At 54.8% G+C, this 26,988-nt stretch overlaps 1 protein-coding gene across 12 annotated transcripts in view; it reads right to left on the reverse strand.

Annotated features, from left to right (window-relative positions):
• Nucleotides 1–26,988, reverse strand: part of CFAP46 (cilia and flagella associated protein 46) — a 95,767-nt gene that overhangs the window by 15,758 nt on the left and 53,021 nt on the right. For 11 of the 12 annotated variants that reach the window (XM_070470520.1, XM_070470519.1, XM_070470518.1 and 8 more), the window contains exons 28-43: nt 25,683–25,872; nt 24,788–24,987; nt 23,397–23,543; nt 22,664–22,813; nt 19,358–19,506; nt 18,434–18,532; nt 17,687–17,819; nt 16,937–17,083; nt 15,348–15,548; nt 15,159–15,265; nt 13,909–14,085; nt 13,088–13,223; nt 6,709–6,897; nt 5,940–6,128; nt 4,255–4,638; nt 3,661–3,831 (exon numbers count right to left, since the gene is read on the reverse strand). In XM_070470520.1, the coding sequence (XP_070326621.1) occupies nt 3,661–3,831; nt 4,255–4,638; nt 5,940–6,128; nt 6,709–6,897; nt 13,088–13,223; nt 13,909–14,085; nt 15,159–15,265; nt 15,348–15,548; nt 16,937–17,083; nt 17,687–17,819; nt 18,434–18,532; nt 19,358–19,506; nt 22,664–22,813; nt 23,397–23,543; nt 24,788–24,987; nt 25,683–25,872 (2,769 nt within the window). The remainder of the gene's footprint in view (nt 1–3,660; nt 3,832–4,254; nt 4,639–5,939; nt 6,129–6,708; nt 6,898–13,087; nt 13,224–13,908; nt 14,086–15,158; nt 15,266–15,347; nt 15,549–16,936; nt 17,084–17,686; nt 17,820–18,433; nt 18,533–19,357; nt 19,507–22,663; nt 22,814–23,396; nt 23,544–24,787; nt 24,988–25,682; nt 25,873–26,988) is intronic. The other variant, XM_070470522.1, reaches the window with a different exon arrangement.

Consider the following 26,988-nt stretch of genomic DNA (forward strand, 5'->3'; position numbering starts at 1 on the left):
CGGCCTCCGCCCAGTGTCCCGGGTCCCTCCAGGCTGGCACCCGTGGCAGCTGACCCTGTTGCCCGTTTTGCCTGCAGTGTCCCGTTGGGGAAGGCACAGCCTCTCACCCGTCTGTGGCCAGCGGGCACAAATACTGCTGTGACGTCTGTTCTTGGGGACCACAGCCCGCAGGAAGAGTTGCTGGGTTGAACTCACTTCCCAAGGGGCTACGTGCGGACGGACCCTAGCCCCCCAGGGGCCCCCTCCTCTCCAGCCCTGGGTGCTCTCCCCCCCTCTGGTGGACGTCCAGTAGTACTTGGGTGGGGTTTTAATTTTTGCATTTCTCTGATGACCAGTGAAGTTGGGCAGCGTTTTAAGGGTTTACTGGCTGTTTGGGCGTCTTCTGTGACAGTCCATCCGTGTGCGTTTCCTCTCTTGGAGGGTCAGTCTCTTTCTGAGAGCGGGCCACCTCCTTTCTCCACACAGGATTCCAGCTCCCGGTCACTCGTGTGTGCTGGACCTCCTCTGAGGTTTGCCTTTGACTCCCGGGCAAAGGATGTGTGGTTCTGATGAACAGAGGTCCTTCACGTCCGTGCGATGCAACATGTAGTAAAGTTTGTGCCTCCTTCCTGGTGATGAGGAGGCTCGTCTCCAAAAGCTTCCTCCGAGAGCTCCACTGTGTCACCTTCTCAGGGGGAGCCGTCACCCGGGCGGGGCTGCGTCAGGCGTGTGCGGTGGGCCTGTTCCTGGCCTTTTTCTGTTGTGTCTTCTCTTCCGCCGCTTCAAGCTGGTCTTGCTATCTTGTTCGGAAGCTGGCACTTCCTTACAAACGTGTTCACACAGTCTTCCTCCCCCAGACGCAGCTGCCTCTCTGCTTAGTCAGTTCTTTTTCAATTTTCCTTAGAGAGGTTTATGGCTTTGGGAGTAGAGATCATATGTCTTTTGTTAGATTTTCCTTAGGTGTTTGGGTCTGATGTCACTGAAAACAGTGTTATTCAGACACTGTAGCCGCTTGTTTGTAACTGGCGTATAGAGATGCAATTGTTGGGACAGTCGTCTGTCGTGACCTGCCATCTGCATGCTGCATCTCAGAGATGATGACTTTTAAGGCCCATAATCATGTTGACTGAATAATCAGTTTTACTTCTTCCTTTTCAATGCTTCTGCCCTTTATTCCTTTTCCTAGTCTAACTGTTCTATTGAATAGAAGTGTGATAGCTTTCTTGTGTCATTTCAACTCTTCTAAGAGAAAAGTTTTCAGAATTTTTCTGAAAATTAATGTATAGTATGATCTTTGCTATAGGTCTTTTAAAGACATCCTTTATCAAATTAAGGAAATTATCTTCTTAGTTAATATGGAAACATACATTGTGCACTACTGTAAGGCAATTACCCTTCAATTAAAAACAAATAAATAGAAAAAATTATCTCCTATCTTGATTTTTTGAAATCACGGGCTGGTGTTGAATTTTGACAAATGGTTTTTCTGCATCTATCAAGATGGGCTTACGATTTTCTCCTTTTCCTCCTGTTAGTATGGTGGACCAAACTGAATGAGTTAAAATACTAGATTGCATGGTGCACAACACCTGAGCCTCCTGCGTTACACAGTTACTGGGTCTTCTTGCTGATACTGTGTCCACGGTGATAAGACATTCTCCCCACATGTGAGGTCCTGGTTGGGCCTTCAGTATGGAGGCTTGGGGGCCTCTCTGAGGACAGTCACGGAGTGTTCCTCTTGCTCCTGGCCCCTGAAACATCATTTCGTCCTTCAGTGTTTGGTGGAATTTGTTGGTGAAGCCAGCTGAGCCTGGGACTCTCTTTGTGACGGTGTTAAGACACTTCAGTGTTAAGTGTCAAGACACTTCTTGAAGAGAGATTAAGTTATTCAGATTTTCTGTTGTCAGCTTTGGTAGGTTATATTTTTTGAGGAATTTGTCCATTTCACTCAAATTGTCAAATTTATTAGAGTAAGGTTATAAAAAGAGTCTCTCACTAGTTTTTTGATGTCTGAAGGATCTCATGATGTCATATTACCTATCCTGAAATTTCTGTCTTCCCTCTTTTTTTGTCAGGTCTTCCTAAGTGTTTATCAATTTTACTATTAGTAGTTTTCCCCTTGGAACCCATTCTTGCTATTATTGATTTCCTCTGCGGTAGGTGTGATTTAATTTCATGGTTTTTGTTGTTCTCTCTCTCATTTGTTTTCTTTTTTCTTAGATGTTTTTATTCTAGCTTCTTGAAATCAAAGTATAAATCACTGTTTTTTTAAGGCTTTCTTTTTGTGCTCAAGGGTGTATTTTTTCCCCTAAACTCTGTTTTAGACAAGTCTCCTAGGTTTTCTTATATAGTATTTTTATTCTTTAAGTCAATTTAAAATATTTTGTAAACTTCTTTGACCAATGGATGATGATAGACATACTGTTTAATTTCAAGGAAACAGCAGCTTTTGTTCACATGTATCTTTTAGTTATTGATTTCTGTTTTAATTTCCTTGTGGTTAGAAAACAAACTGAATGATCTCAGTGCTTTGGCATTTGCTGAGGCATCCTGTGGCCAATGATGGTCCGCTTGGTAAAGGCTCCGCCCACACCTGGAGGGCAGGTGCGCCTGCTCCCAACTGGCTCCACGTTCCCGGAATGTCAGGCCAAGTCTGTTCAGTTCGCGCACTCGGGGACGACTCTGCGCACTTCTGCAGGTTGTTGCTGCTTCTCTTTCTACCAGCAAGTGAGAGGATGGGTCCAGCCTCCCCACAGAGCCGAGGATCTGTCTGCAGCTCCTGTCTGGGTCGGTTCTGTTCACACATTTGAAACTCTCCCTGGTGCTCACGGGCTGGGGACATGGGTCCCCGCTGACTGACCACTGGGTCGTCCCCTCCAGTACCGTGTCTCGGCAGAGCACCGCCGGGCTTTCAACTGATGAGTCTTCCCAGGGTTTACAGACTGCCTCTCACCTCCTCCAGGCAGGCCCCACCCTGCAGGAGGGCGGTTCCTGTCCCTGGGTCACGGCAGGGCTCCTGGCCTGGAGACATTTTTGGGGTGTCACGTGGGAAGGCGCCTGAGGCCAGGGCTGCCGCTAGCACCCCTGGCACACAGGACGGCCTGCACAGAGAGTCGTCCCATCCCTACTGGTCAGAAGGAGAGAGGCAGCCTGGCTTGAGGGGTGCGAGGTGCCCACACCAGCAGTCACGGAAGCCCCATGGAGGAGGAGGGTGGGCTTGACCAGAGCGTTCTGGCCTGTTTTCTGTATTCAATTTCATCAAGTTTAATTTCGTTAAGTCTCCAATTCATATTTGCTAGTCCAAATAAAAGAGGAGGTGCTGTTAGCTACCATGCTCTGCAAATTTCTTCCAAAATTAAATTCTAAGACTTGGCTGAATATAAAATATTTCCTAAAACACAGCATGAACTGAAATGGACCCCCCAGAGCCCCATCCTCCCCCCTCCTCTTCGTGACCACCGCAGGCCTGGGTGTCTGTGCTGAGTTCGCAGAGTCTCGCCAATGCTGAAGGTGGGCTGCTCTCCCCACTGGGCCCATGAGAAGCTGCAGCTCAGAGAGGGTGAGTGGCCCCCCCAGAACCACACAGCAAGCGGGAGGCAGGGCCGGGATCTGCACCCGGTCCGAGGGCGTCTGCGGAGCCGCGGGGTGGGGCAGGCTCACGGGCAGCCTCGGCTTGGTTACCTTGGATGTGGCGGCCAGTCTCTGCTCCACGCTGGCACACAGGTTGGTGGACGTCCTCTCCTGGCGCCTCAGCCTGTCCTGGAGCCGCAGCAGCGCGGCCAGCTGTGAGCTGCTGGTGTTGGCCGTGGCTGCGAACAGGACCTCGCGCATCCTCTCAGAGGCCGAGCAGCTCTGAAACAGACGGTGGAGGCTGCCGGTGGGGGCCGGGCAGTGCCCATGGCAGGTGGGCACCCAGGCACTTCTCCAGGCGGCTGGCACAGCCGACAGGCTGGGCGAGCCCGCCTTCACCGTTGAGCCCGCAGGCCTGCCGGCTCAGGACACGGGAAGGAGCGCACTCTGCTCTCCCCTGAGCCCCAGGAACACAAGTTTGGGGGCTCCTGCTGCTCGTGCGCCCATGGGAACTGCAATGGGGGCCGGATCCCCTTCTCCGGGTACCTGGGGTGCCTCCTCCAATGAGCGCCATCCTTAAAGCGGAGCCCAGTCGCAGCCTGGCGGGTGGGGCCGCCGGCAGACGGAGCACTGGGGCCTCGGGGGGCCTCCCTCTCCCCAGGGGCCAAGGGGGGCCTTGCGGAAGGGGCCCAGAGCAGGGCACACCTGAGCCAGCGCGAGGAACTGGCAGGCGGTCGTGGGCTCCAGGATGCCCGTGCACTCCACCATCTCCAGGCTGGCAGCCGCGGCAATGTCCAGTAGGTTGCTGCCCAGGGCCCCATGCAGGCACTGCAGCAGCACCTCGGACGCCTGGGCCAGGTACTGCTGGGCCAGCACCACCCTCCTCCGCGGGGGGACCTCAGACTCAAGCGGGCTCTGTGGGCCGGGCAGCCTGGGGCTGGGTGGAGGCCGGCGTGCCCTCTGATCCCAGCCCTTCCTCCACTCCTCGGGGGTGGCCCTGAAGGACGGCAGTTCACCGTAGGGCCCCTCATGCTCCGGGTCCTCCTGGTTGATCTCCAGACCCCTGAGGCTGCTCAGCTCAGCGCCCCCCTACAGAGGACACACCTCCAGTCAGGGCAGCGTGGAAGCGCGTCTCTGCAGGACCCCTGGGTGAGGGGGCATGGCAGGTGTGCTGCAGCCCACCCTTCACTGATTTAGGTGACCGGTGGGGGCCTGGCAGAGAAACCAGCGCCTGGCAGATGCTGCAGGGAGGAGCCTTGGCATGGCCGTGGGGATGGCCTTCTGTGCCGCACCCCTTCAGACCCCGCAAATCCCCTCCCTTGAGCAGCAAGGCCTGGGGGAGCTGGGTGCCCGTCTGCCCCAGGGGCCCAGGGGCCAAAAGCACCACAAGGCTCCTCTTGTCTCCTCTGCAGGACAAGGCACCTGAAGGGGTCCTCGGGAGGCCAGGGGGACCTGCTTGGGGGGCAGCAGGCCCAGGAGACTCAGGCTGGGGGAGCCCTGGGTCTGCGGGGATGAGACAAAGGTGGGCAGCCCCTCCAAGCGGGGGTGTGGTGAGCGCAGCTTCCCAGACGGGCGCCCGCTTCAAGAGGGGCCACATGCCTGGTCCGTGTCTGCCTGACCCAGAACCACCTTTTCAGGTGCCCAGTGAATACTGGTTGAATGCAGTCAAACTGCCACCAATTCACCCACATGTGAGTCACGTCTGAGGGCCTGGAAGCCTGGACAGCCGCCTCTGGGCTGACCCCAGGGCTGTACACCCAGCCAGGTCCCTGGGCCCGGCCTGGCTGCACCTAGGCAGGTGCCTCCTGGCGTCTACAGAGGCATTTAGGACGATGACCAGGAGCTCCCACGGTGGCAGCTGTCACCAGAATCCCTTCTGAGGGGCAGGGGCTTCCTCAGGGGCTCCAGGCCTGCAGGGCAACCTGGCAGGGGGTGGGTCCTGGAGAGAAGAGGGCGGGCCTGGGTGCACTGGCGCGCTGTCGGGAGGAGGGCTTCCCTGGACCGTGTGGGTGGGTGGGGGCGGGGTAATGGAGGAGCAGCGAGGGTGGGCAGGACCAATACCTGGGTAGGGAGGGGGCCTGGTCCTCAGGCACAGAGCTGCTAGGGTGGAAGGAGGCGCCAGGAGCCACCGCCTGGGGACACCCCGTGGGGCGGGGGTGGGATGCCCCACTTAGGACGGCCTGTCCTGCTTACCCCTTCTCCCCCTCCCGTTCTTCCTCCGGGGGTTGGGCCTTTGGCCTACCTTGTCCTCTCTCCACAGCCCACACCACACTTCTTGACCCCGGACAATTCAAGTCCTGTTTTCTACCCCAGTTCTTACTAAGCTCCCGTGAGCCCTAAGTGTATGTTTTCAGGCCTCAGTGGTCAGTCCGGGAGCCGGCCAGACGCACCCAGAGTCTCTCCTCCCAGTAGCAGGCGGGGAGCAGGAGGTCCCAGTTCTCGGCCAGCAGGTGCAGCGCCTTCCCGGCCAGGCCCAGGAACCATGGGTGAGGCTCCTCGGAGTCCGCGCTCAGCGACTGCAGGCTCCCCAGCTGCGCCAGCACCATGTGCACCAGGCTGTGCTTCAGGTTGAACCACTTCTTCAGGGACACAGACCACCTCAGTCACCCAAGGGCCACCGCTGCTGCCCACCCAGGCCCCACCCTCCAACAGCCCTGCAATGTGGCGAGGGTCTCCCATGCTCAGGTGCTGCAGGTTCTAGAGTCTGCTGAGGAGCCTCAATTTGGGGCAGGTTGACAAGGGCGGGAGTTTGTACTGAGTTCCATTTAGGATTCATTTGATTTATTTAGGTACGTCAAGTTAATTGGGTTCACACTTCACGAAATCCCTAACAGTCTAACAACAGAACACGTTTTGCTCAGAGCTATTCTGCAGAGGTAACATCTTTTTAACAGACTGAAGTTCACCTTTACGGACGCCTTCCTGTGACGACACAGCCGTCAGAGCACCCACCTTGTGAAGGGGCACCTCCCCCAGGAAGACCCCGATCTCATTAGCCAATCAGACGGGCCTTTCTGGGCTGCTGGGAGCTGCCGGGGTAGGGAAGCCCTCTGCTCAGAGATCTCGGGGACGTTTGTGAACCCGGCCTCCTGGGCTCCCAGTGGCTGGTCAGGCACACGGGGCGGGGGGAGGGGGGGCAGCGCGTGTCCGGGGCGTTACCAGGCCGACGGCGGTGTAATCACTGGGGCTCTGCAGGAAGTCGGACAGCAGCTTGTCCGTGGAGCTCTGCTCCAGCTGCCGCCGCCGGGCGTCCTCCCAAGTGAGCTGCAGCGTGTCCAGACAGCCCTCCACGAGGCTGAGCATGAGGTACCGCAGTTTCCGCATCACAGGGCTGCTGACATTCTGTACCTGAGGGGTGCGGCCGGCCGTCAGGGCGCGGGAGCCGCCGCCAGGCCAGGCCCCGCCCGCCGCCAGGCCCCGCCCGCCGCCAGGCCCCGCCCGCCGCCAGGCCCCGCCCGCCGCCAGGCCCCGCCCGCCGCCAGGCCCCGCCCGCCGCCAGGCCCCGCCCGCCGCCAGGCCCCGCCCACCTATCCCTCCTAGGCGAGCCCGCCCCGCCCGCCAGGCCCCGCCCGCCTCTCCCTCCTAGGCGAGCCTCTCTGCCGGCTCGGCTGGTCAGTTGCTGTTCCTCAGATTTTACGTAAGGGAACCGCAGAGCACCTGCTTTCTGCAGGCTGTGTCCATCCTGGGAGCCGTTCCGTCGCTCAGCCAAGTCAGACTCTCTGCGACCCCACGGACTGCAGCGCGGGGCGCGTGTGCGTGAGTCCCTCCACGCGGACGGGCTGAGCTCTGCCGGGGCCATCCGCCTGCTTGCTCCCACACCCCCAGTGTGGGGCTGAGGCAAGCAGCGCTGCTGTGAGCGTTCCGCACGCGTGTGTGGGGGGCACACGGCCAGGAGCGGGGCGGCTCGGCCACCCGGGGGCCCGTGCCTTCACTCTTCACGGAACCGCCAAACCAGTCCCAAGGTGGTCGCTCGTGCCGTCCCCACCGGCAGCGTGGGAGGGGTGTCCCAGTCTCGAGCGTCCTGATGACCTTTGGTGTAACTGGTCCTTCAAGTTGTAGCCCTGTTAACAGTCGTGTGGCGGTTCTTCCCTGACTCACTAATAAACTTGCGGGCTTCTCTTGTGACTATTCACCATCCACATATTTTCTTTGAAGAATTGTCTGTTCAGACGTTTGGCCAGTTTTTATTGGGCTGCTTATGTCTGTTTTGAAAGCTCTTTACATTAACATATTCTAGATACAAGACCTTTGTCAGATAAATGATTTGTAAATATTTTCTCCCAGTCTGCAATTTGTCTTTGCATTCTCTCAATGGTGTCTTTTGAAGAGCTGAGTCCAATTTATAAAGTTTTTCTTTGATGGATTATGATTTTGGTGTCATGGGTAAGAAAGCTTTGCTAAACTTGAAGGCTGCAGAGGCGTTTTCCTATGTTTTCTTCTAAAAGTGTCACAGTTTCAGCTCTCACATGCAGGTCTGTGACCGACCAGTCTTGAGCTGGTTTTTACACGGGGTGTGACGTATAATTGGAGGGTAATTCCGGGGGATGGACGTCCAGTTGCTCCAGGAGCTGTTTTAAAGGTGAGCCCTTCTTCACTGAACTCTCTTTGCACCTTTGCTGAAAGTCAGTTTCCTTTCTGTATGCATGTGTCTATTTTTAGATTCTCTATTATGTTCCACTGATGTGTAATTTTACATGAAAACCACACTATCTCAATTCCCATAGCTTTACAGTCCAGTTCAGTTGCTCAGTTGTGTCTGACTCTTTGCGACCTCATGGACTGCAGCACGCCAGGCTTCCCTGCCCATCATCAACTCCCCGAGTTAACTCAAACTCATGTCCATCGAGTCCGAGATGCCATCCAACCATCTCATCCTCTGTTGTCTTTCTCCTCCCACCTTCAACCTTTCCCAGCATCAGGGTCTTTTCCAATGAGTCAGTTCTTCATATCAGGTGGCCAAAGTAGTGGAGTTCCAACTTCAGCATCAGTCCTTCCAATGAATATTCAGAGTTGGTTTCCTTTAGGATGGACTGGTTGGATCTCCTTGCAGTCCAAGGGACTCTCAAGAGCCTTCTCCAACACCACAGTTCAAAATCATCAATTTTTTGGCACTCAGCTTTCTTTATAGTCCAACTCTCACATCCATACATGACTACTGGAAAAACCATAGCTTTGACTAGATGGACCTTTGTTGGCAAAGTAATGTCTCTGCTTTTTAATATGCTATCTAGGTTGGTCAAAACTTTTCTTCCAAGGAGCAAGTGTCTTTTAATTTCATGGCTGCAGTCACCATCTGCAGTGATTTTGGACCCCAAAAAAATAAAGTCTGTCACTGTTTCCACTGTTTCCCCATCTATTTTCCATGAAGTGATGGGACCAGATGCCATGATCTTAGTCTTCTGAATGTTGAGTTTTAAGCCAACTTTTTCACTCTCGTCTTTAACTTTCATCAAGAGGCTCTTTTGTTCCTCTTCACTTTCTGCCATAGGGTGGTGTTATCTGCATATGTGAGGTTATTGATATTTCTCCTGGGATTCTTGATTCCAGCTTGTGCTTCATCTAGCCCAGTGTTTCTCATGATGTACTCTGAATAAAAGTTAAATAAGCAGGGTAACAATATACAGCCTTGACGTACTCCCTTCCCTATTTGGAACCAGTCTGTTGTTCCATGTACAGTTCTAACCGTTGCTTCCTGACCTGCATACAGATTTCTCAAGAGGCAAGTCAGGTGTTCTGGTATTCCCATCTCTTGAAGAATTTTCCACAGTTTGTTGTGATCCACATGCTCAAAGCCTTTGGTGGAGTGAATAAAGCAGAAGTAAATCTTTTTCTGGAACTCTCTTGCTTTTTAAATGATCCAACGGATGTTGGCAATTTGATCTCTGGTTCGTCTGCCTTTTCTAAATCCAGCTTGAATATCTGGAAGCTCACGGTTCATGTATTGTTGAAGCCTGGCTTGGAGAATTTTGAGCATTACTTTACTAGCGTGTGAGATGAGTGCAATTGTGTGGCAGTTTGAGCATTCTTTGGCATTGCCTTTCTTTGGGATTTCTTTTCATTCCATGAAAACTTAGCTTTTCCAGGCCTGTGGCCACTGTTGAGTTTTCCAAATTTGTTGGCATACTGAGTGTAGCACTTTCAAGGTATCATCTTTTAGGCTTTGAAACAGCTCAACTGGAATTCCATCACCTCCGCTAGCTTTGTTCATAGTGATGCTTCCTAAGGCCCACTTGCCTTCGCATTCCAGGATGTCTGGCTCTACATGAGTGATCACACCATTGTGGTAATCTGAGTCATGAAGATCATTTTTATATAGTTGTTCTGTGTATTCTTGCCACCTCTTAATATCTTCTGCTTCTGTTAGGTCCATACCATTTCTGTCCTTTATTGTGCCCATCTTGGCATGAAATGTTCTCTTGGTATCTCTAATTTTCTTGAAGAGATCTCTAGTCTTTCCCATTCTATTGTTTTCCTCTATTTCTTTGCATTGATCACTGAGGATGGCTTTCTTATCTCTCCTTGGGATTCTTTGCAACTGTGCATTCAAACGGGTATATCTTTCCTTTTCTCCTTTGCCTTTTGTGTCTCTTCTTTTTACAACTATTTGTAAGGCCTCTTCAAACAACCATTTTGCCTTTTTGCATATCTTTTTCTTGGGGATGGTCTTGTTCATTGCCTCCTATACAATGTCATGAACCTCCTCTGTCCATACTTCTTCAGGCACTCTATCAGATCTAATCCCTTGAGTCTATTTGTCATTTCCACTGTATAATCTTAAGGGGTTTGATTTAGGTCATACCTGAATGGTCTAGTTGTTTTCCCTACTTTCTTCAATTTAAATTTGAATTTGGCAATAAGGAGTTCATGATTTGAACCACAGTCAGCTCTTGGTCTTATTTTTGCTGATTGTATAGAGCATCACCATCTTTGGCTGCAAAGAATATAATCAGTCTGATTTCGGTGTTGACCATCTGGTGATGTCCATGTGTAGAGTCTTCTCTTGTGTTGTTGGAAGAGGGTGTTTGCTATGACCAGTGTGTTCTCTTGGCAAAACTCTATTTGCCTTTGCCCTGCTTCATTCTGTACTCCAAGGCCAAATTTGCCTGTTACTCCAGATATTTCTTGACTTCCTACTTTTGCATTCCAGTCCCCTATAATGAAAACGACATCTTTTTTTGGTGTTAGTTCTATAAGGCCTTGTAAGTCTTCATAGAACTGTTCAACTTCAGTTTCTTCAGTATTACTGGTCAGGGCATAGACTTGGATTACTGTGATGTTGAATGGTTTGCCTTGGAAATGAACAGAGATCATTCTGTCATTTTTGAGATTGCATCCAAGTACTGCATTTCGGACTCTTTTGTTGACAATGAGGGTTACTCCATTTCTTCTAAGGGATTCTTGCCCACAGTAGTAGATATTATGGTCATCTCAGTTAAATTATTCACCCGTAGCTTTACTTAAGTAAGTCTTAAAATCAGGTAATGTTAGGCTCCCAACTTTGTTCTTCTTTTTCAAAGTTGTGTTGGCTATGTTAGGCCTTTTAAATTCCACATAGATTTAAAAATCACTTTGTCGATTTCTATTTAAAAAAACTCTGCAGAATCTTGATCAGGATTGTAGATAATTTAGGGGGGAATTGACATCTTAATAACATCATGTCTCCTGAGCCATGAACTTAATATACTTTTCCATTTATTTAGGTATTGTTTAATTTTTCTAGCAATGTTGTGTGGTTCTCAGGGTATGGGTTTTCACCTTCTGGGTCAAATTTCATGTGTATGCTGTCATATTTAATATACAATTGACCATTATTAGTGCATAGAGATATACAGTTAGTGTTTGTGTAGTGCTCATGTACCATGCAACCTTACTAAGCTCACTCCTTAGTACTAGCAGCTGTATTATTCTGTAGATCGCACAGTTTTCTACACAGACAACCACATTATCTGTGAACAAAGATAGTTTTACATGTTCATTTGTAACCTGGATGCTTTAGTTTCTTTGTCTTGCCTGATTGAATTGGCTAGAACTCTAATAGCATTCTGGATTGAAGTGGTGGAGGACACACCACTATCTTATTCGTCATCTTAAGGAAAAAGCATTCAGTCTTTCAACATGTGAGCTCTAGTTTTTTTCACAGATGCCCTTAATCAGACTGAGCGAGATCCCTGCTATGAATGGTTTGCTAAGAGGTTTTGTTTTGTTTGATCAGGAACGGATGCTGGACCTTGTCAAGTGCTTTTTTTCTTGCGCCTGTGTTTCTTTCGGTCGTCTGGGCCTTTTGCTGCTGCACACAGGCCTTCTCCAGGTGTGGTGCATGGGCTTCTCTCGTCGCAGAGGCTCCGGGCGCGCACACTTCACAGCACACAGGCCAGTGGCCGTGCACGTGGGTCTTGCTGCTCCACGCCAGGCGGCGTCTTCCCAGACCAGGGGTCAAACCCGTATCCCCTGCGCTGGTGGGTGGATTCTCACCTACTGTACCACCAGGGAAGTCCAATAATGTTTACTGTTTAAAAATACCTGGTGAACCAAATTGATTGACTTTTGAATGTTACACAAGTCCTGGGATCAACCTGGTATATTATCCTTTTTACACATTGTTGGACTTAATTTCCCAAATTTTGTTTAGAGTTTTTACATCTATGATCATGAAGAACTGTCAATAGGGTTTTTCTTAATATCTTTATCTTGCTTTGGTATCACACTGACACCAGCCTTACAGAAGAGTTGGGATGTATTCCCTCCTTTTCAATTTTCCCAAAGAATCTGTACAGAATTGGTCTTGTTTTTTCCCTTAAATGCTTGCTGGTATTCTCTAGTAAATGCATATGGGTCTGACATTTTCTTCATGGAAAAACTTTCAACTACAAATTCAATTTATTTAATAGACTGAGGGCTATTCACATTATCTATTTCTTTCTGACTGAGCTTGGTCGTTTGTGTCTTCCAAGGAATTTTCCATTTCATCTCCATTGTCAAACATATGGCATAAAGTTGTTCATGAAATTCCCTTATAATCTTTTCAACATATAGAGTCTACAGTGATGTCACATCTCTTATTTCTGATGGTTAATTTATATCCTTTCTCTCTTTTTAACCAGTCTGACTAGAAGTTTATCAATTTATTGATCTCTTTAAAGAAATAGCATTTGGCTTTACTGACTTTTCCATTTTTCAGTTTTCTATTTCAATAGTTTGCACTGTGGTCTTTAATTTCTTTTCTTCTACTTATTTTGAGTTTGATTTGCTTTTTCTACTTTCATGTTGAAATAACTGATTTAGGGTTTTTTTCTCTTCTCACACAACTATTTGGTGCTACAAAAGCTCCCCTAAGTGTTGCATTAGAGATCTCTTACACATTTTGATATGTGCCCCCCCCACACACACACTATAGTTCAAAATAGTTTCCCTTCTGATTTTTTTCTCTGGCCCACAGTTATTCTGGTGTATGTTATTTACTTTCCAAATATTTGGGCATCTCTCCCATAGCTTTCTGGGATTTTTTTAAATTGAGGTAAAATTCATATAACATCCTTACGTCGTGAAGGGACAGTAAACTCTGGACACTGAGAAACAGGTCCACTGCTCCAGCCACGGCTCTCTGGGCCAGGTCGTATGCTTCCAAGTAACATGCAGTTTTCTGCTCTTCAAATTTCTCACTTTGGGCAGACAACCTTTATCAGAAGAAGAGTGACATTTAGAATAAAACTGTCAAAGCATTACATTGTCAGTACTAAAAATGTGTAGCGTGTAATTTGCATGTAGTTACAATGTATATTTCATTAGCACTTTACATCTTATAACTGGGTGTGTTACCTGGAAAGATCCTCTCAACCTATTTGGAAGAGAGGTGGAGGCCTGGAGGACCGCACGTGCACGGTCTGAGCTCGTTTGCAGGCGCTGCGGCCGCTGCAGGGCCAGGGGCTGCGCGGGCCCGTCACCTCCCGGCCGTGTCTGAGTGTGCCCACGCCCTACGAGGACCCCAGCGGCTTCGGTGACCAGAGCTGCCTGCTGCGCGGGCTCCCAGGTGGCGCGTGCCTTTTCCCTCATAGAGGCTACTTGTTACGCCCAGCCTTTGGTTGCTCACCGTGTTTTGAACCCCTGCGTGGCCCCCACGGTGGGGTGGCCCTGGGGAGGCTGTGGGGGCATGGGCAGACGATGGGCGCGGCCAGGGGAGGTGACGGCACTGCTGGGGGCGGGCAGCTCCTGGCCTCTGAGGCGACACGCGTGTGGCTGAGTGTGAAAAGGCGTGCGTGTCCACGGCCGAGTGAGACGCGGAGCGACGCTCGCGTGCCTGGGGCTGGGCGGGGGGCTGCGTCCGTGCGCTTCCCCAGGGCAGGGAGCACAGCGGGTCCCCACCTCTTTATGCGGGCCCGCTCCAGCTGAATGTCCATGCACTGCTCCTTGTGGCCGATGCTGGCAAACTTCTCCTCCACCTCCAGCAAGCGGCGGTCTATTTCCAGCATCAGAAATAAGTTCTCCTGGGGGTCTCTGTCCAGCTGCTCCTCGACGGCTTTGATCTGGAGGCTTACACACCTGTGGGGGCGCGGGCAGGGCGACGCTGCGACTGGCGGGCCGGCCGCCGCCCACTGCCAGCTCCGCTCTGGGCAATGGGAGGGGCACCTTCGGGGCAGCACTGGAGACACCACAAGCCACACCCTTCGTGACAATGCCACAAAGTCAGCAACTAACATCTCCCCACCCAGGCATTCTCCATCCCTCTGAAAATTCGAAACCCCTCTCTTAAAGAAGTCTGGAGAAGAGACCAAAACCAGGTGGAAATGAAGCCTGTTCACATGTCAAACCTGCAGCTGGGGGTCCAGGAGCATTGGCTAGGGGAGGACCAAAGGGCCCCCTCGGAGGTGGGGACAGAACAGCCGTGAGGAGCCCTGTCCCAGCACAGGAAGAGTTCAACAGAGAGGAAGGCAGTAAAGAAAACCCCAATCAGGCAAAAGCTGCGGTGCTCTGGTCACGGAGCAGAAGCTGTTCTGTGAAGGCGGGACCTGCAAGTCTGACTTAACAGACAGAACTCGGGCCGGCTCTGTGCGTTCCTAGAAAGAGGCCCATGCAGCCGGGGCTGAGACCACGGGAGGCTGCTTTCCAGAAGCCCAGTGACCAACTGGGAGGACGGCTCAGGGACAGACTACTCGTCTGAGCACACACGTTCCTCCCTGGAGTCTGTCCTGTGGCCTCCCGCCCCTCGGGCGTCTGCAGAGAGCTTGATGCTGTCATGGACCAGACGCTCGGCCCGAAAACTGGAGGGGAGAGCGGCAGGCAGGCCGACAGACCCCGGGAGAAGGCTGACCACCTGGGGCACCCACACTGACTGTGGGGAGAGGAGTGGCCGGACCTTCTCCAGCCTTAGAGGCTTCCTGGGTATCAAGCCACCTCTGAGGAGCTGAGAGTCCAGGGACAAACAAGCCACCAGCCCGCCCGGTCCCAGGAGAGAGGCTGGCTGCCAAGGAAGGGATGCGGGAGGCAGCTGTGGACACAGGCCGTTGTCCTGCGAGTCTCTGAGCTTCACAGGCTCGAACTGTGACTTACAATTAATAGCGGAAAGAGCACCACAACTTTCACGGTGATCAACGTTCTTCCTCACAGAACGTTACCTGGCTTCCAGGTCTGTGGTCATGAATTCCAACATGGGCATTCGGTTTGGCCTCTCTTTCTTGAGCACGTTGAAGGTGTCTATGAGCTTCTGGAACAGCTTGCAGACCTGGGGCAGGCCTGGCAGAATCACCGCGGCCCTGCCACCCCCCACCCGCCGGCCCCCCGCCCCACACGCAGCGGCCCCTCACCAGGGTCTCTCGCCTCTCGCCCTCTGCGGACAGGAGCGAGTCCGCCAGGGTCAGGGTGGACTGGTACCAGAACTCCTCACTCCCTCCCAGGCGCTGGGCCTTCTCCACCATCCGCCGAGCCTGCCCGTGCTGCTTCTCCTTGTTGGCGAGCTGGGCCAGCAAGTGCAGGCACCTGGACTGTGCAAGAGGATCGCCCAGCTCCTGCAAAGGAGGTGCGTGTGGACGGAGGATGGGGTGGGGCAGTGGACGAGAGAGACACAGAGAGACGCATACAGAGACAGAGACCGCGAGGCAGAGAGAGGGAGGCAGGCAGAGGCGGAGTGCAGGCCCCGGTGCCTGTCCAGGGATGAGCCTGCAGCCCAAGGGGCCCAGCGCTGAGCTCAATGCCTGTGTGCGTTAAGACCTGCTCCGCAGAGTCTAGGAAGCCCCTCCTGGCAGCAGGAGGGCCGGGTGGCCGCCGGGCGGAGGTGAGGAGAGTGTGTGGACCACCCTTTCGTGGGGCTGAGGGAGGCTGACCGGGAAAGTCCCAGACACTCAGGCGCAGGCCAGGAGACCAGGTCGCGGTGCCCCGGCCAGTGGGTGCTGGCTCGCAGCCCCCCTCCTCAACCTCCTGCGCCCCCTCCGGGTCCCCCCGGGTCCCCCAAGGCCCGTCCTGCCCGCTCTCCTCCACAAGTCTCACGGCCGTCTCAGTCCCTCCCCTGGCCACGCTGTCCCCCTGCCTGAGACAGAAAGCAAGCGATGTCTCTCTCGAGGGTTCCGTTCCAAAGCAGGGGCCAACTCGAACAGTTCTATAACCTTGCCGCCCTCTCCCAGGGAACAATCCTGAACGTCGCCCGGAGACGGAGCCACCCATTGGGGGCCCTGGGAGCTGCTGACGCTGCAGCCCAGCCACCCCCCTCCAGGGAGGGAGGGACACATGGGTTGCCTCCACTCCATGCTGGGCCTTCCCCTGGGCACCATCCTTGTGGGGACAGAGCCCAGGGAGAGGGTCTCAGTCCGGCTGGAGAGAGGAGGCAGGAGCCAAGGCGTCCAGGAGCCAACAGACAGGCGACCAAGCCACCTCAGGAAAGCCAGCAGACAGTAGGGGCCTGAGAGGCTGAGCTGAGGCTGGGTGTCCACACTGGAGGGAGCCTTTCCAAGGGGGCCTGGAGGGAAACCCAGGCTCCCAGGGAGACCTCCGAGCGGCCACAGACACCGCAGGGCCCACACGGAGAAGCAGAACAGAGCTCCGGAGCAGGTCGGGGCCCTGGGACACCATCTGCCTCTGAGAACAAACCGAAGCCCTCAGCCTCTCGAGGGCCCCGTCGTCTACACACACCGTGAGGGGCCTGCTCAGAAACACTTGGTCACCGTGGCCCAGGAGGAAGAGAGGCCGCAGCATGGACCCGCCGCAGTTACAGGGGGCAGGCTGTGATGAAGCTAGAGGGGCAGACAGGCCTCCACAGTCAGACGGAGGCTCCAGAACAGTCTTCAGCACAGAAGGTCCCTGCCTCCCAGAGAGCGGCCATCCTAGCCGGGGGCTGGGGGTGGGGCTGCTTCTGGGGGAGCAGGCCCCACAGGTGTAGTGGGCCGGGCAGGTGTGGCCTCACCTGGAAGGCCAGGTACGCTTCTGACAGCAGCAGCCTCGCAGGCTGGTACAGCTCCATCTTCAGCAGGACTTCGGCCTTGAGGGTCCACAGCAGTGGGAAGGATGTTCCATCCAGGCCCCTGCCGGTCTCTTCATTTACCTTCAGGATCTGTAAGACACACAGGCCCACGGGGGCCGCATGGGTGCAGGGCGGGCGCCGTCGGCGCGGCTGCCCCCGGCCCCGCACGCCCGAGCCCAGTCCCTGCTCCAGGGCCCGTGGCCAGGCTGTCCTCTCAGGATGCCCGTCCCTGCTCATGGCCAGGCCACGGAGCAGCGCCGGGTGCAGGGGGCGCAACTGCCACAGTGACAGGAGACCTTGGACTGCACAAGGGACAGTCATTTCCCTTACAGGCAAGCCCTAGAGGCAAGCCCACCGCGCGCGGGGAGGGTGGGGGCACTCAGGCCTCCCAGCTGCTCTGCGCCCGCCCGCTGCGAGGGATCGCCCTTCCCCTTCCCATTGGTGTGGGAGCTCCCGCCCCCCACCGGCCACCCCCAGGCTGTCCTCTCTGAACCACAGCTCAGATCCTGCAGTCTCGCCTTCCCTGAGGGCCGGAGGGGCAGGGACACACCCCATCAGTCTCTGGATTTCCCAGGAGCCGGCTCTAGGATCAGGAGGCTTGGCCGCTAGGACAGGTCCAAGCGGAGTGACTGGAGCTGGGCCTACCGCCCCCACTGGGCCAGGAGTCAAGCAGCTTCTGCAGAGCAAGGCTACCTTATCCTTTGCTATGAGGGGCTTCATCTCTGCCTGCGGGGCCGAAGCGGGGAGCTCATTCAGTGTTGGCAGACTTTCTTCTAATAGAGGTTCCTTATTTTTCTCCTTTTTCAAGGCAATTTCTTTTCTGCAGCTAATATAAGTAAAACGAGCATTATGCCAAAAAAGAAATAGAACGGCCAGAGCACCTGAAAATGTTCAACAGTAATCAAAGAAATACAAAATAAAAGCCACAACAGACAACTATCGACTCATGTGTTTACAAAGTTTTTTTTAAATTCCCCTGGTTTAGCAGCACAGATGACTCCCAGTTTTCCCGAGGAGATGCAGCTGAGAGCAGGGCCGGCATCGAGCCCAGGCAGAGGGCTGGGGGGGGGGTCAGTGTTACAGCGGGGGGTCCGCACCACAGTCGGGGGCCCAGGAGGGGGGCATCACAGCAGGGGGCCCTGCCACAGTGGGGAAGGGGGTCCACACCACAGTGGGGGGGGCACACATTGGGGGTGTCAGAGCAGGGGGCCCTGCCGCAGTGGGGGAGGGGGTCTGCACCACAGTGGGGGGCCCAGGAGGGGGGCATCACAGCAGGGGGCCCTGCCGCAGTCGGGGGCACACACCGGGGGGTGTCAGAGCAGGGGGCCCTGCCGCAGTGGGGGAGGTCCATGCCACAGTGGGCGGCATACACTGGGGGTGTCAGAGCAGGCGACCCTGCCGCAGTGGGGAAGGGGGTCCGCGCCAGCCGCAGCGGCTCACCTGGCCTGCTCCATGTCACAGATGTAGGCCTGCCCCACCACCTCCTCGTGGTACGTGGCCGCCTCCCTCAACCTCAAGTCAGAACAAGCCAGGGCAAGTCTGGGGGCGAGAGGAGTGTCAGCCCTGAGTCAGGCCGCCCTGGGCTCGGGAGGCGTGGCACAGATCGGCAAACGGAAAAGGAGCAGATACTTTGTGGCTCTTTTCAATGATCTTTAAGGCCAAGCTAAGTTACGAGGGGAGACAGCAGACGCCGCCGTCAGATTCCTCAACACATTTGTAGTCTCGGGGTCACATCCAGAGGTGGAGACGAGGCACGGTGCGGCTCTGACCCCATCACAACTGCAAGCCGATGAGCTCAGCTCTGACTTTTGTGCAAAACACTCTTATTTTGAAATGATTTGAAGCTTCCAGAAAAGTTACACAAACATCCTTCATATTATTGAACATCCTTCATTGTCCAGGTTCTCTATCTACATATACAATAATATAAAAATTATACTAATATATATATAAATTACTTCATATATAAATTTTATATATAGCTCAGGACATAATAAAAAATTATGTGTGGGTAAATATATAAAATTTATATATATATATGTAAATTTTTTCCCGACCTATTTGAGTAGGTTGAAGACACAATGTTCCTTTATTCTGCTTATTCTACTTCAGCGGGTATTTCCTTGAAACAATGATACTCTCTTAAAAACCAAGTAGAAATTTAAACATTAAGAATATTTTTATGTTTAAATATTTTGATGCATTTGGCTTTACAAATCTTAGAGACTTTATTATTTATATAACTAGTCAACCACAGAATTAATGTTTTAAGCTCTGATTTGTCTGTATATTGCTTTGGGCAAATTTTTGCTTTAGCCACATAAACGTCTCCCAGCTTCCCTGAAATACAGCAGGAGCACCCACCGGAGGTGGTAGAGATCCTTTAGGCTCTTGCTCTCAACCACGGAGGCTGCGATGAGCGCCCCCAGCTGCAGGACCGGGATTGCGAGCTCATGAAGGAACATCTTCTGCAGGGCCTCCACCAAGCGGTCCAGGTAGTACAGACTGTACGTCTGCGTCAAAACACAGCGAACACACGAGGTCAAGGGCGGAGGGTGAGGTCCTGGCCCCCAGGGTCCTCCCCAGGAGCTCCGTCCCCCCGGAGCCACACGCGGTGCGGATTCCCGCCTGCCAGCAAACACACGAGGTCAAGGGCGGAGGGTGAGGTGCTGGCCCCCAGGGTCCTCCCCAGGAGCTCCGTCCCCCCCGGAGCCACACGCGGTGCGGATCCCGCCTGCTGAGGGGACCACTGACTTGCTCTCTGCGTCCTCTGTTTCATCAACAGCTTTCATCTTGTCAAGTGCAACTTTCTAGACTTTTTAGCACAAACACAGCTAAAGCTCCTCACGAGAATAATCTACCTTTCATTCAAATTAGAGTCTTTGCTTTCTTTATGTACCCACCAACTGCTTTAAAATTAAGTACAGGCAGAGATGCACTAATACTTCTTATAATGCTGGACTAGGTTTGATAAAGTAATTATTCTTCAGTGGAAAACTGGAAAACACGGATGAACAACTTAAAAAATCTGCTTAAAGCACTGAGGAGTGAACAACTCGGAAAGAATAACTGTGCCAAGACGCGCAAGAAGAGGGGAGTCCAGATGTGTGAACCCAGCGCACTGGGCGGCGACCTGGGTGTCGGCTGAGGCCGAGGCAGTGGAGAGCCTGCTCACGCCTCTGACTTCCCTGTCGGGTGCAGCTGAGGGCCCACTGAAGGCTAAATGCTCCCATCAGGTCCCGGAAGTCTGTGTCTGAGCCTTAAGGGAAATGAGGTAAAACAGCCCAGTGGTGTTTGGCTGGCCTGGAAAGCATGTGGCTTTTTGAGGGACTAATTGATAATTCCTGATGAGACTGCTCAAGAAAGGGGGTGGAGGGAGACAGAAATATTTATAGTTCTACAGACACTAAAAAGGTAATAACAGGATATTAAGAACAATATTATACCAGTATATCTTATATTTTATATTAACTGGAAACATCCTAGAAAAATACAACCCACCAAAATTACTACAAAAAAGAAATTTAAAAATGTAAAGGGTTCTGTAACTATTAAATAAAGTGGATCCATAATTTAACATCTTCCCAAATAGATCTAGGCCCAGAACTCCTCACTAGGGAATTCTTCCAAACGTTTAAGGAAGGAACAATAGCTAATTTTACACAAATTCTTCTCAAGAAGAGCTTGAAAAAGGAACATTCTGGAGTTGACTAAAAGGTGAGTGTGCTGCTGTGAGGAAACACGACCCGCGCGTCTGGTCCTGCTCCTGGTCCCAGCACCGAGCACCTGGAACCCTCTCGCCCCACCTGACTTCACACCCACGAGGGGACTCTGGGCCGTTCCTGCGGACCTTCAGGGAGCAGGTCGGCGGCCGGAGGGACCAACCACATGGCAGGACAGTGAGGCCCTCAGCCCGTCCTCCGATATTTGGGGAGAGGGGGGCTGGAGGTCCAGTTAGGGACCAACGGCCACGAGAGGACCAGTCGTGCCCTGTCCTGGAACCTACGTGAACCCCCTACAGGATGGGGCATGGAGAGCTTCTGGGCTGGTGAGCACGTCCACCTGCCAGGAGGGAGGGGCCTGGTGGCCCCCAGCTCCTCAGGGACAGACACTCCCATGTTTGGGACCCTCCAGACCTGCCCCGCAGACCTCCTCATCAGGCTGTCTGTCTGTATCCGTTACAACATCCTTTTTAACAGACCAGCGTATCTGCTAAGTAAAGTTTCCCCAAGTCTGGGGGCCGTCATAGCAAATATCAAACCTGGGGAGGAGCCCGGGACCCCGACTGCTGGCCACACTGGACAGACGTGCGGGGGCCTGGGGACCTGACACTCATGACGGGCATCTGCTGGAGCAGGCCTCGAGGGAGCCCTGATCCCTGGGGCCCACACTGACCCGGCGGTTAAGTGTCAGAGCCGAGTTCAATGGGGTGGTCCCCTGGCTGGTGTCCACAGGGGCGCTGAGAACTCGCTGTTGTGTGGAAATCCACATGCCAGGGTTCAGAGGCTTTGGGAGCAGAAAACAGCTTGGAGTCAGTGTAACTTCTCATCCCATCCTGACAAGCATGTAGTGTGAAAGGAAACCTGAACACCAACTTTTCTCACCAACAGAGAGGCAAACACCCCAAACAAAACATTAGCCTGTTGAACCTGATGATAAATGAAATGAATAATACATGTCAACCAAGTTGAAGGAATGAAAGAGAAAAAACTGTCATCTGAATAAATGGAGAAAAATGTCCGATAAGAATCTATAGCTATTTATGGGGTTTCCCTTGTGGCTCAGCTGGTGAAGAATCCGCCTGCAACGCAGGAGACCTGGGTTCGATCCCTGGGTTGGGAAGACCCCCTGGAGGAGGGAAAGGCTGCCCGCTGCAGCGTTCTGGCCTGGAGCGTTCCATGACTGTATAGACCATGGGGTCGCAGAGAGTCGGACACGACTGAGCGACTTTCACTTTCACTTTCATAGCTGTTCAAGCTTAAAACTCTTAGCAAACAGAAATAAAGGAACTCGCTTAACCAGTGAAGAATGTCTATGAACCCCCAACAAGCATCGGTCACACGGAGTCTTGCCAAGACCGGGAGGCCTCGCCACCTGTGGTGTTGAGCTGGAGGCAACCTGGCGAGTCAGGTGAGGCGAGGAAACAGTGTAACGATCCCAAATTAGGGAAGAGGTTTGCAGATGAAATGTAGATTTTGGATACACACATAAAATCAAAAGAATCTGCGGATAAATTACCAAAATCATCTGGGAGATGAGACGGACACAGAGGAGAAGCCGCGTGAGCACGGAGGCAGACACGGGGGCCACTCGGCACACGCCTGGGAGCCCAGCTGCTGGGGGAGGGGGGAGGACCCTCCTGGGCACCGGTGCCGGGTACGGGCCACAGACTCTTCGATGGCAGCCCAAGTTTTGAACCCGTGCCTCCGGAGCTGTGGGGAAGACCCTCCCACTGCTCGGAGCACTCAGCAGCACCAGACGCCCGGGGGCGCAGCTGGACCACAGGTGCAGGGGTGTGGTCCACGCGGGGAACACGAGGCACAGGTGCCTGGGGAGGGACCTGGGGAGGGCCTGGGGCCTGACCACTCTCTGGACCCACTTCACACTAGAAAGCCCAGCAGGCAGGACACAGGGACGCAGGCCTGCAGGAGAGGCGTTGGGTCCACCCACCGGCTTCTGGATAGTTGACGGGTTGATGGTAAAGTCACTCTGATCCTGCTTGAATACAGATATGAGTTCTTCGGGGCAGGCATAGGAAGCCCACTCTTCTAGGCTTGAGGGCAAGTCTTCAAGGCATTTGCCAGGAGCAGGACTCTGGAACTGCAAAGCAAGAAGCCAGGCTCTGCTTTGGGATGTAGATCTGGAGGCAGACACCCAGGGGGCCCCGTGGGAATAGAGGTCTTGCACCCCGGGCAGGCAGCACCTCTGGGGATGGGTGTGGCGGGGCTCCCTGGAGACACCTGAGCCACAGACAATAGCTGACACCACTTCCCACGGCCACTCTGAGCTAGTGCCCTGGACGTGCCCCACCCCCGACACACACATCCCAGCTCAGCAGGGCTGCGGGAAGGAGGCGGGGTGTCTCCCAAGGGGCCAGTCCAGTGGGATGGCCAGGGTGGGGGCAGTCCCTCCAGCTGACGAAGTGACATGCACAGGCCCCCACAGGATGCAGAGAAAGTGCTGCCCTGCCCCGCACAGCCAGGGCTCCGGGAAAGCAGCTGGTCACCAGGGAGAAGCCAGACCCTCCCCATGTCAGCCTCCTGACACCTGGGGCAGAGGCACTGAGACCGCCTCACTTCCCAGGGGAGGAAAGCGGGCAGAGGAGCCAGGACGCTGCTCGCCCTTCTCGGCCCAGCCTCTGGCACCAGGACCTTCAGGGGTGGCGGGGGTGCAGCCTGTCCACCTGCTTCGGGTCCCTCCCCTTGTCCTTGTCCTTCTCCTTGTCTCTGTCTCTGCTTTTCTCTTTCTCTTTTTTAGGCAACAAGTGTGAGCTTGCTGTTGCTGAAATTCTACTTTCTGAAGTGGATTTTCCTGCTGTTGAGAAAGAAACCTGTGAAAAGAAATCCAAATTTGCAATGTTAATGTCTGACTGCAGCAGTGAAATTAAAAGCCACTTGCTCCTTGGAAGAAAAGCTATGACCAACATAGACAGCATATTAAAAAGCAGAGACCTTACTTTGCTGACAAAGATCCGTCTACTCAAAACTATGATTTTTTCAGTGGTCATGTATGGATGTGAGAGTTGGACCATAAAGTAAGCTGAGCACCGAAGAATTGATGCTTTTGAGCTGTGGTCTTTGAGAAGACTCTTGAGAGTCCCTTGGACAACAAGGAGACCCAATCAGTCCATCCTAAAGATCAGTCCTGGGTGTTCATTGGAAAGACTGATGCAAGCTGAAGCTTCAACACTTTGGCCACCTGATGCAAAGAACTGACTCCTTGGAAAAGACTCTGATGCTGGGAAAGATTGAAGGCAGGAGAAGGGGATGACACAGGATGAGATGGTTGGATGGCATCGTCGACTCGATGGACTGAGTTTGAGCAAACTCTGGGAGATGGTGAAGGGCAGGCTATGGGGTAGCAAAGAGTCTGACATGACTGAACAACAACAGCGACAGAAGTGGGTTTCCCTCCCCCCACGCAGATCTGAGGGCGGGTTGAGGACCCTAAGGCTGGGAGTGGCCAGGCCATGAGCACTCAGGGCACTTCCTCCAGGGCTCTGGAGAGATGCATGTCTGACCTTTAAGAAGGGTTTGTCAGTTCCGTAAGATGAATTAATGTCTTTAATGGAGAGCACACTCAAGTGACTTTTAATGGTTCTCCTAAAAGAACTGCAACTGCATGGTGGGGTAGGGGGGCCGGGGGAGTCTTGCAGACAAGGATGGCCACCCTCGTCCTTCCTGCTGCCAAACGCCGATGGCCCTGCTGGCTGGGGGAGGGGGGCGAACTTGCCCCAAGAAGAGAGGCCTGTCCTGCCAACACTGTCCTGCTGAGGAGCACAGCCCAGGGAGGTCCCTGAGAAGACGAGGTCACCAGGAGCTGCCCTGGGGGCCCTCTAGACAGATGGTAGGAAGGCGGCTAGGTGAAGGGGTGCACAGAAGGCTCTGGAAGCCCAGAGGCAGTGGGGGGGAAGGGAGGCTCTGGGGGTGGTTTCACAAAGGCACTGGCCTGAGTCTTGCAGAGGAGGCAGCCCCCTTGAGTCGCCAGAGCCGGGGGCAGGAGGCGCTGGGGAGCAGGGGTGGACGTGGGCCCAGGACAGACTGGGACCCCTGGCAGCAGGGCAGGCGGCCTCACCTGCCAGATGCGGTGCAGGAAGGCGTAGGCCATGAGGCAGTAGTCCTGGTGGCCAGCACTGCACGGGGTCGCCACCAGGGCCAGCAGGGTGTAGGCGCGGGCGAGCGTCTCCAGCTGCCGCACGCTCTGCAGCTCTTGCAGGGAGGGGGGCCCCGCGCCCCCCGGGCCCTCCAGGGCCCCCAGACCGGACACCTGCGCATCTGGAAGACAGGGCCCTGCTGGCGTCCCCGCTGACCGGCCCAGGGCCCACCGGCCCCCAGCCTGGGGCTGGTTCTCTTCCCCAGGGGGCAGCGCCCCCCTCCCAGGGGTCGGGCTCAGGGACAGGCCTCCCAGGGCTCCCCTGGCCTGCCTGCAGGGACACTGGCTACATCCCGGGCTGGGGTAGGGGTCTGAGCTCTGGGGTCTACTTGGAGCCCCCCGCCCACCGTGGTTCCCCCGAGCTGGTCTGAGCTGGGTGTGTGGACACATCCAGAAGGGCATGGACACCAAGCGGGCAGCTCGTGCAGACAGGAGGTGGCCCCCTCCAGCCTGAACTCTGCAGCCCCAGGAAGCGGCTGCCTCGGGGCTGGGAAGGCCGGCCAGCAGCCCTGGGGCCCTCTGCTGCTCGGAGCACCATCCTCCTGCGGGCAGGTCCCGCCCTCGGAGACGGCGCTCGCACTGGCCCCCGGGGGGGCGGCCACCACCCCCCACCGCCTCCTGGGAGAGAGCTCGCTCACCGCGTCAGCCTCCGCCTCCTCAGGGTGCTGGGCGGGCCTGCCGGCTGCACGGGCACCCAGCGAGCGCGGCGGGGTCCTAACCTCCCCAAGCCCACAGGGAGCGTGCCCCCCAGGGGGACGGGGTGACCGCGGAGCCCCCAGCGGCGGGTGGCCCGCAGCCAGCCGGAGGCGCGCCTCACCTGCGTCCCCCGCATCCGCGGCCCCCACGCCGGCTGGCTCGGGGATGCTCCCCACGGGCTGCATCCTCAGCAGGATGTCGATTGCCCACTTGAGGTGGAAGACCACGTCCTCCAGAGGGAACTGCTTGTAGTACAGAAACTCGCTGAACTCCATGATGGAGTCCACCTTCTGCCATTCGCTCTCCGGCTTCTTCGGGATGAAACACAAAAGGCTGGAACACGCGGCAGCCACGCCGACCTCCGCACCGTGCACCGCCGCGTTGTGTTCCTCCGCCGCCAGAGGGCGCCCACCAGGCTCGGCCTGACCGCCACGGGCGAAGGGCAGCAGGGCCCAAGCCTGGCGAGCGTCCTGGCCTCCGCACCCCGCGGATGCCCCACGGCCCGCCCGCCCCCGGGGCAACGGCGGCCTCAGGGGCTCCCTGCAGGCGCTCTGACCTCAGCCCTGGGGCTCCTCCAGCACGTGGCCCGTGGGGCGCGGAGGGCAGGGGAGGTGCTGTGCCCAAGGCCTGGCCGCACACACCCGACACTGGTGATCACTCACCGCCGCAGGATGGCAGGCGCTGCCCCCCACCCCCGTCCCGCCCCCCACCTGCTGGGCCTCAAACTGGGCCCCACACCCTGCACCTAGGACAACGAGCAGCCGGAGGGGCAGGAGTCTGAGGGCAGGGGCAGGTGGCCAGGCGGGGGGGACCCAAGGGCAGGATGGACCAGCCTAAGACACGGCCTGACACCACCACAGGGCAGGGGGGTGGGCTGGGGCAGGGGCTGGACGCCAAGCCCTGAGCAGGTCCTCCCCCTCATCAGCATGTGGGCAGACGCCTGGAGGTGGGGGGGCCTGGAAGCCAGGTGACAGGTGAGCCTCAGTGCAGAGAAGGGCTCAGATGGGGCCGCAGAATGGCCGTGGCATTTGTGGCCACTGGTAGCTCTGACGGGAGCTGTGCAAGAGAGGTGACGGGGACAGGTGGGGTGGAAGACAGCATGGCCATCGTTTCAACAGTGGAGCTGGGAAGACTGGGGACCACAGATGGAGGAACAGAGCAGGCCCTCACGGGGCCCAAAATCGCTGCAGACGGTGACTGCAGCCATGAAAGTAAAAGACGTTTACTCCTTGGAAGGAAAGTTACGTCCAACCTAGACAGTATATTAAAAAGCAGAGACATTACTTTGTCAACAAAGGTCTATGTTTTTCCAGTGGTCATGTATGGATGTAAGAGTTGGACTGTAAAGAAAGTTGAGCCCTGAAGAATTGGTGCTTTTGAACTGTGGTGTTGGAGAAGACTCTTGAGAGTCCCTTGGATTGCAAGGA

The sequence above is a fragment of the Odocoileus virginianus genome, chromosome 7, assembly GCF_023699985.2.
Source record: "Odocoileus virginianus isolate 20LAN1187 ecotype Illinois chromosome 7, Ovbor_1.2, whole genome shotgun sequence".
NCBI lineage: Eukaryota > Metazoa > Chordata > Mammalia > Artiodactyla > Cervidae > Odocoileus > Odocoileus virginianus.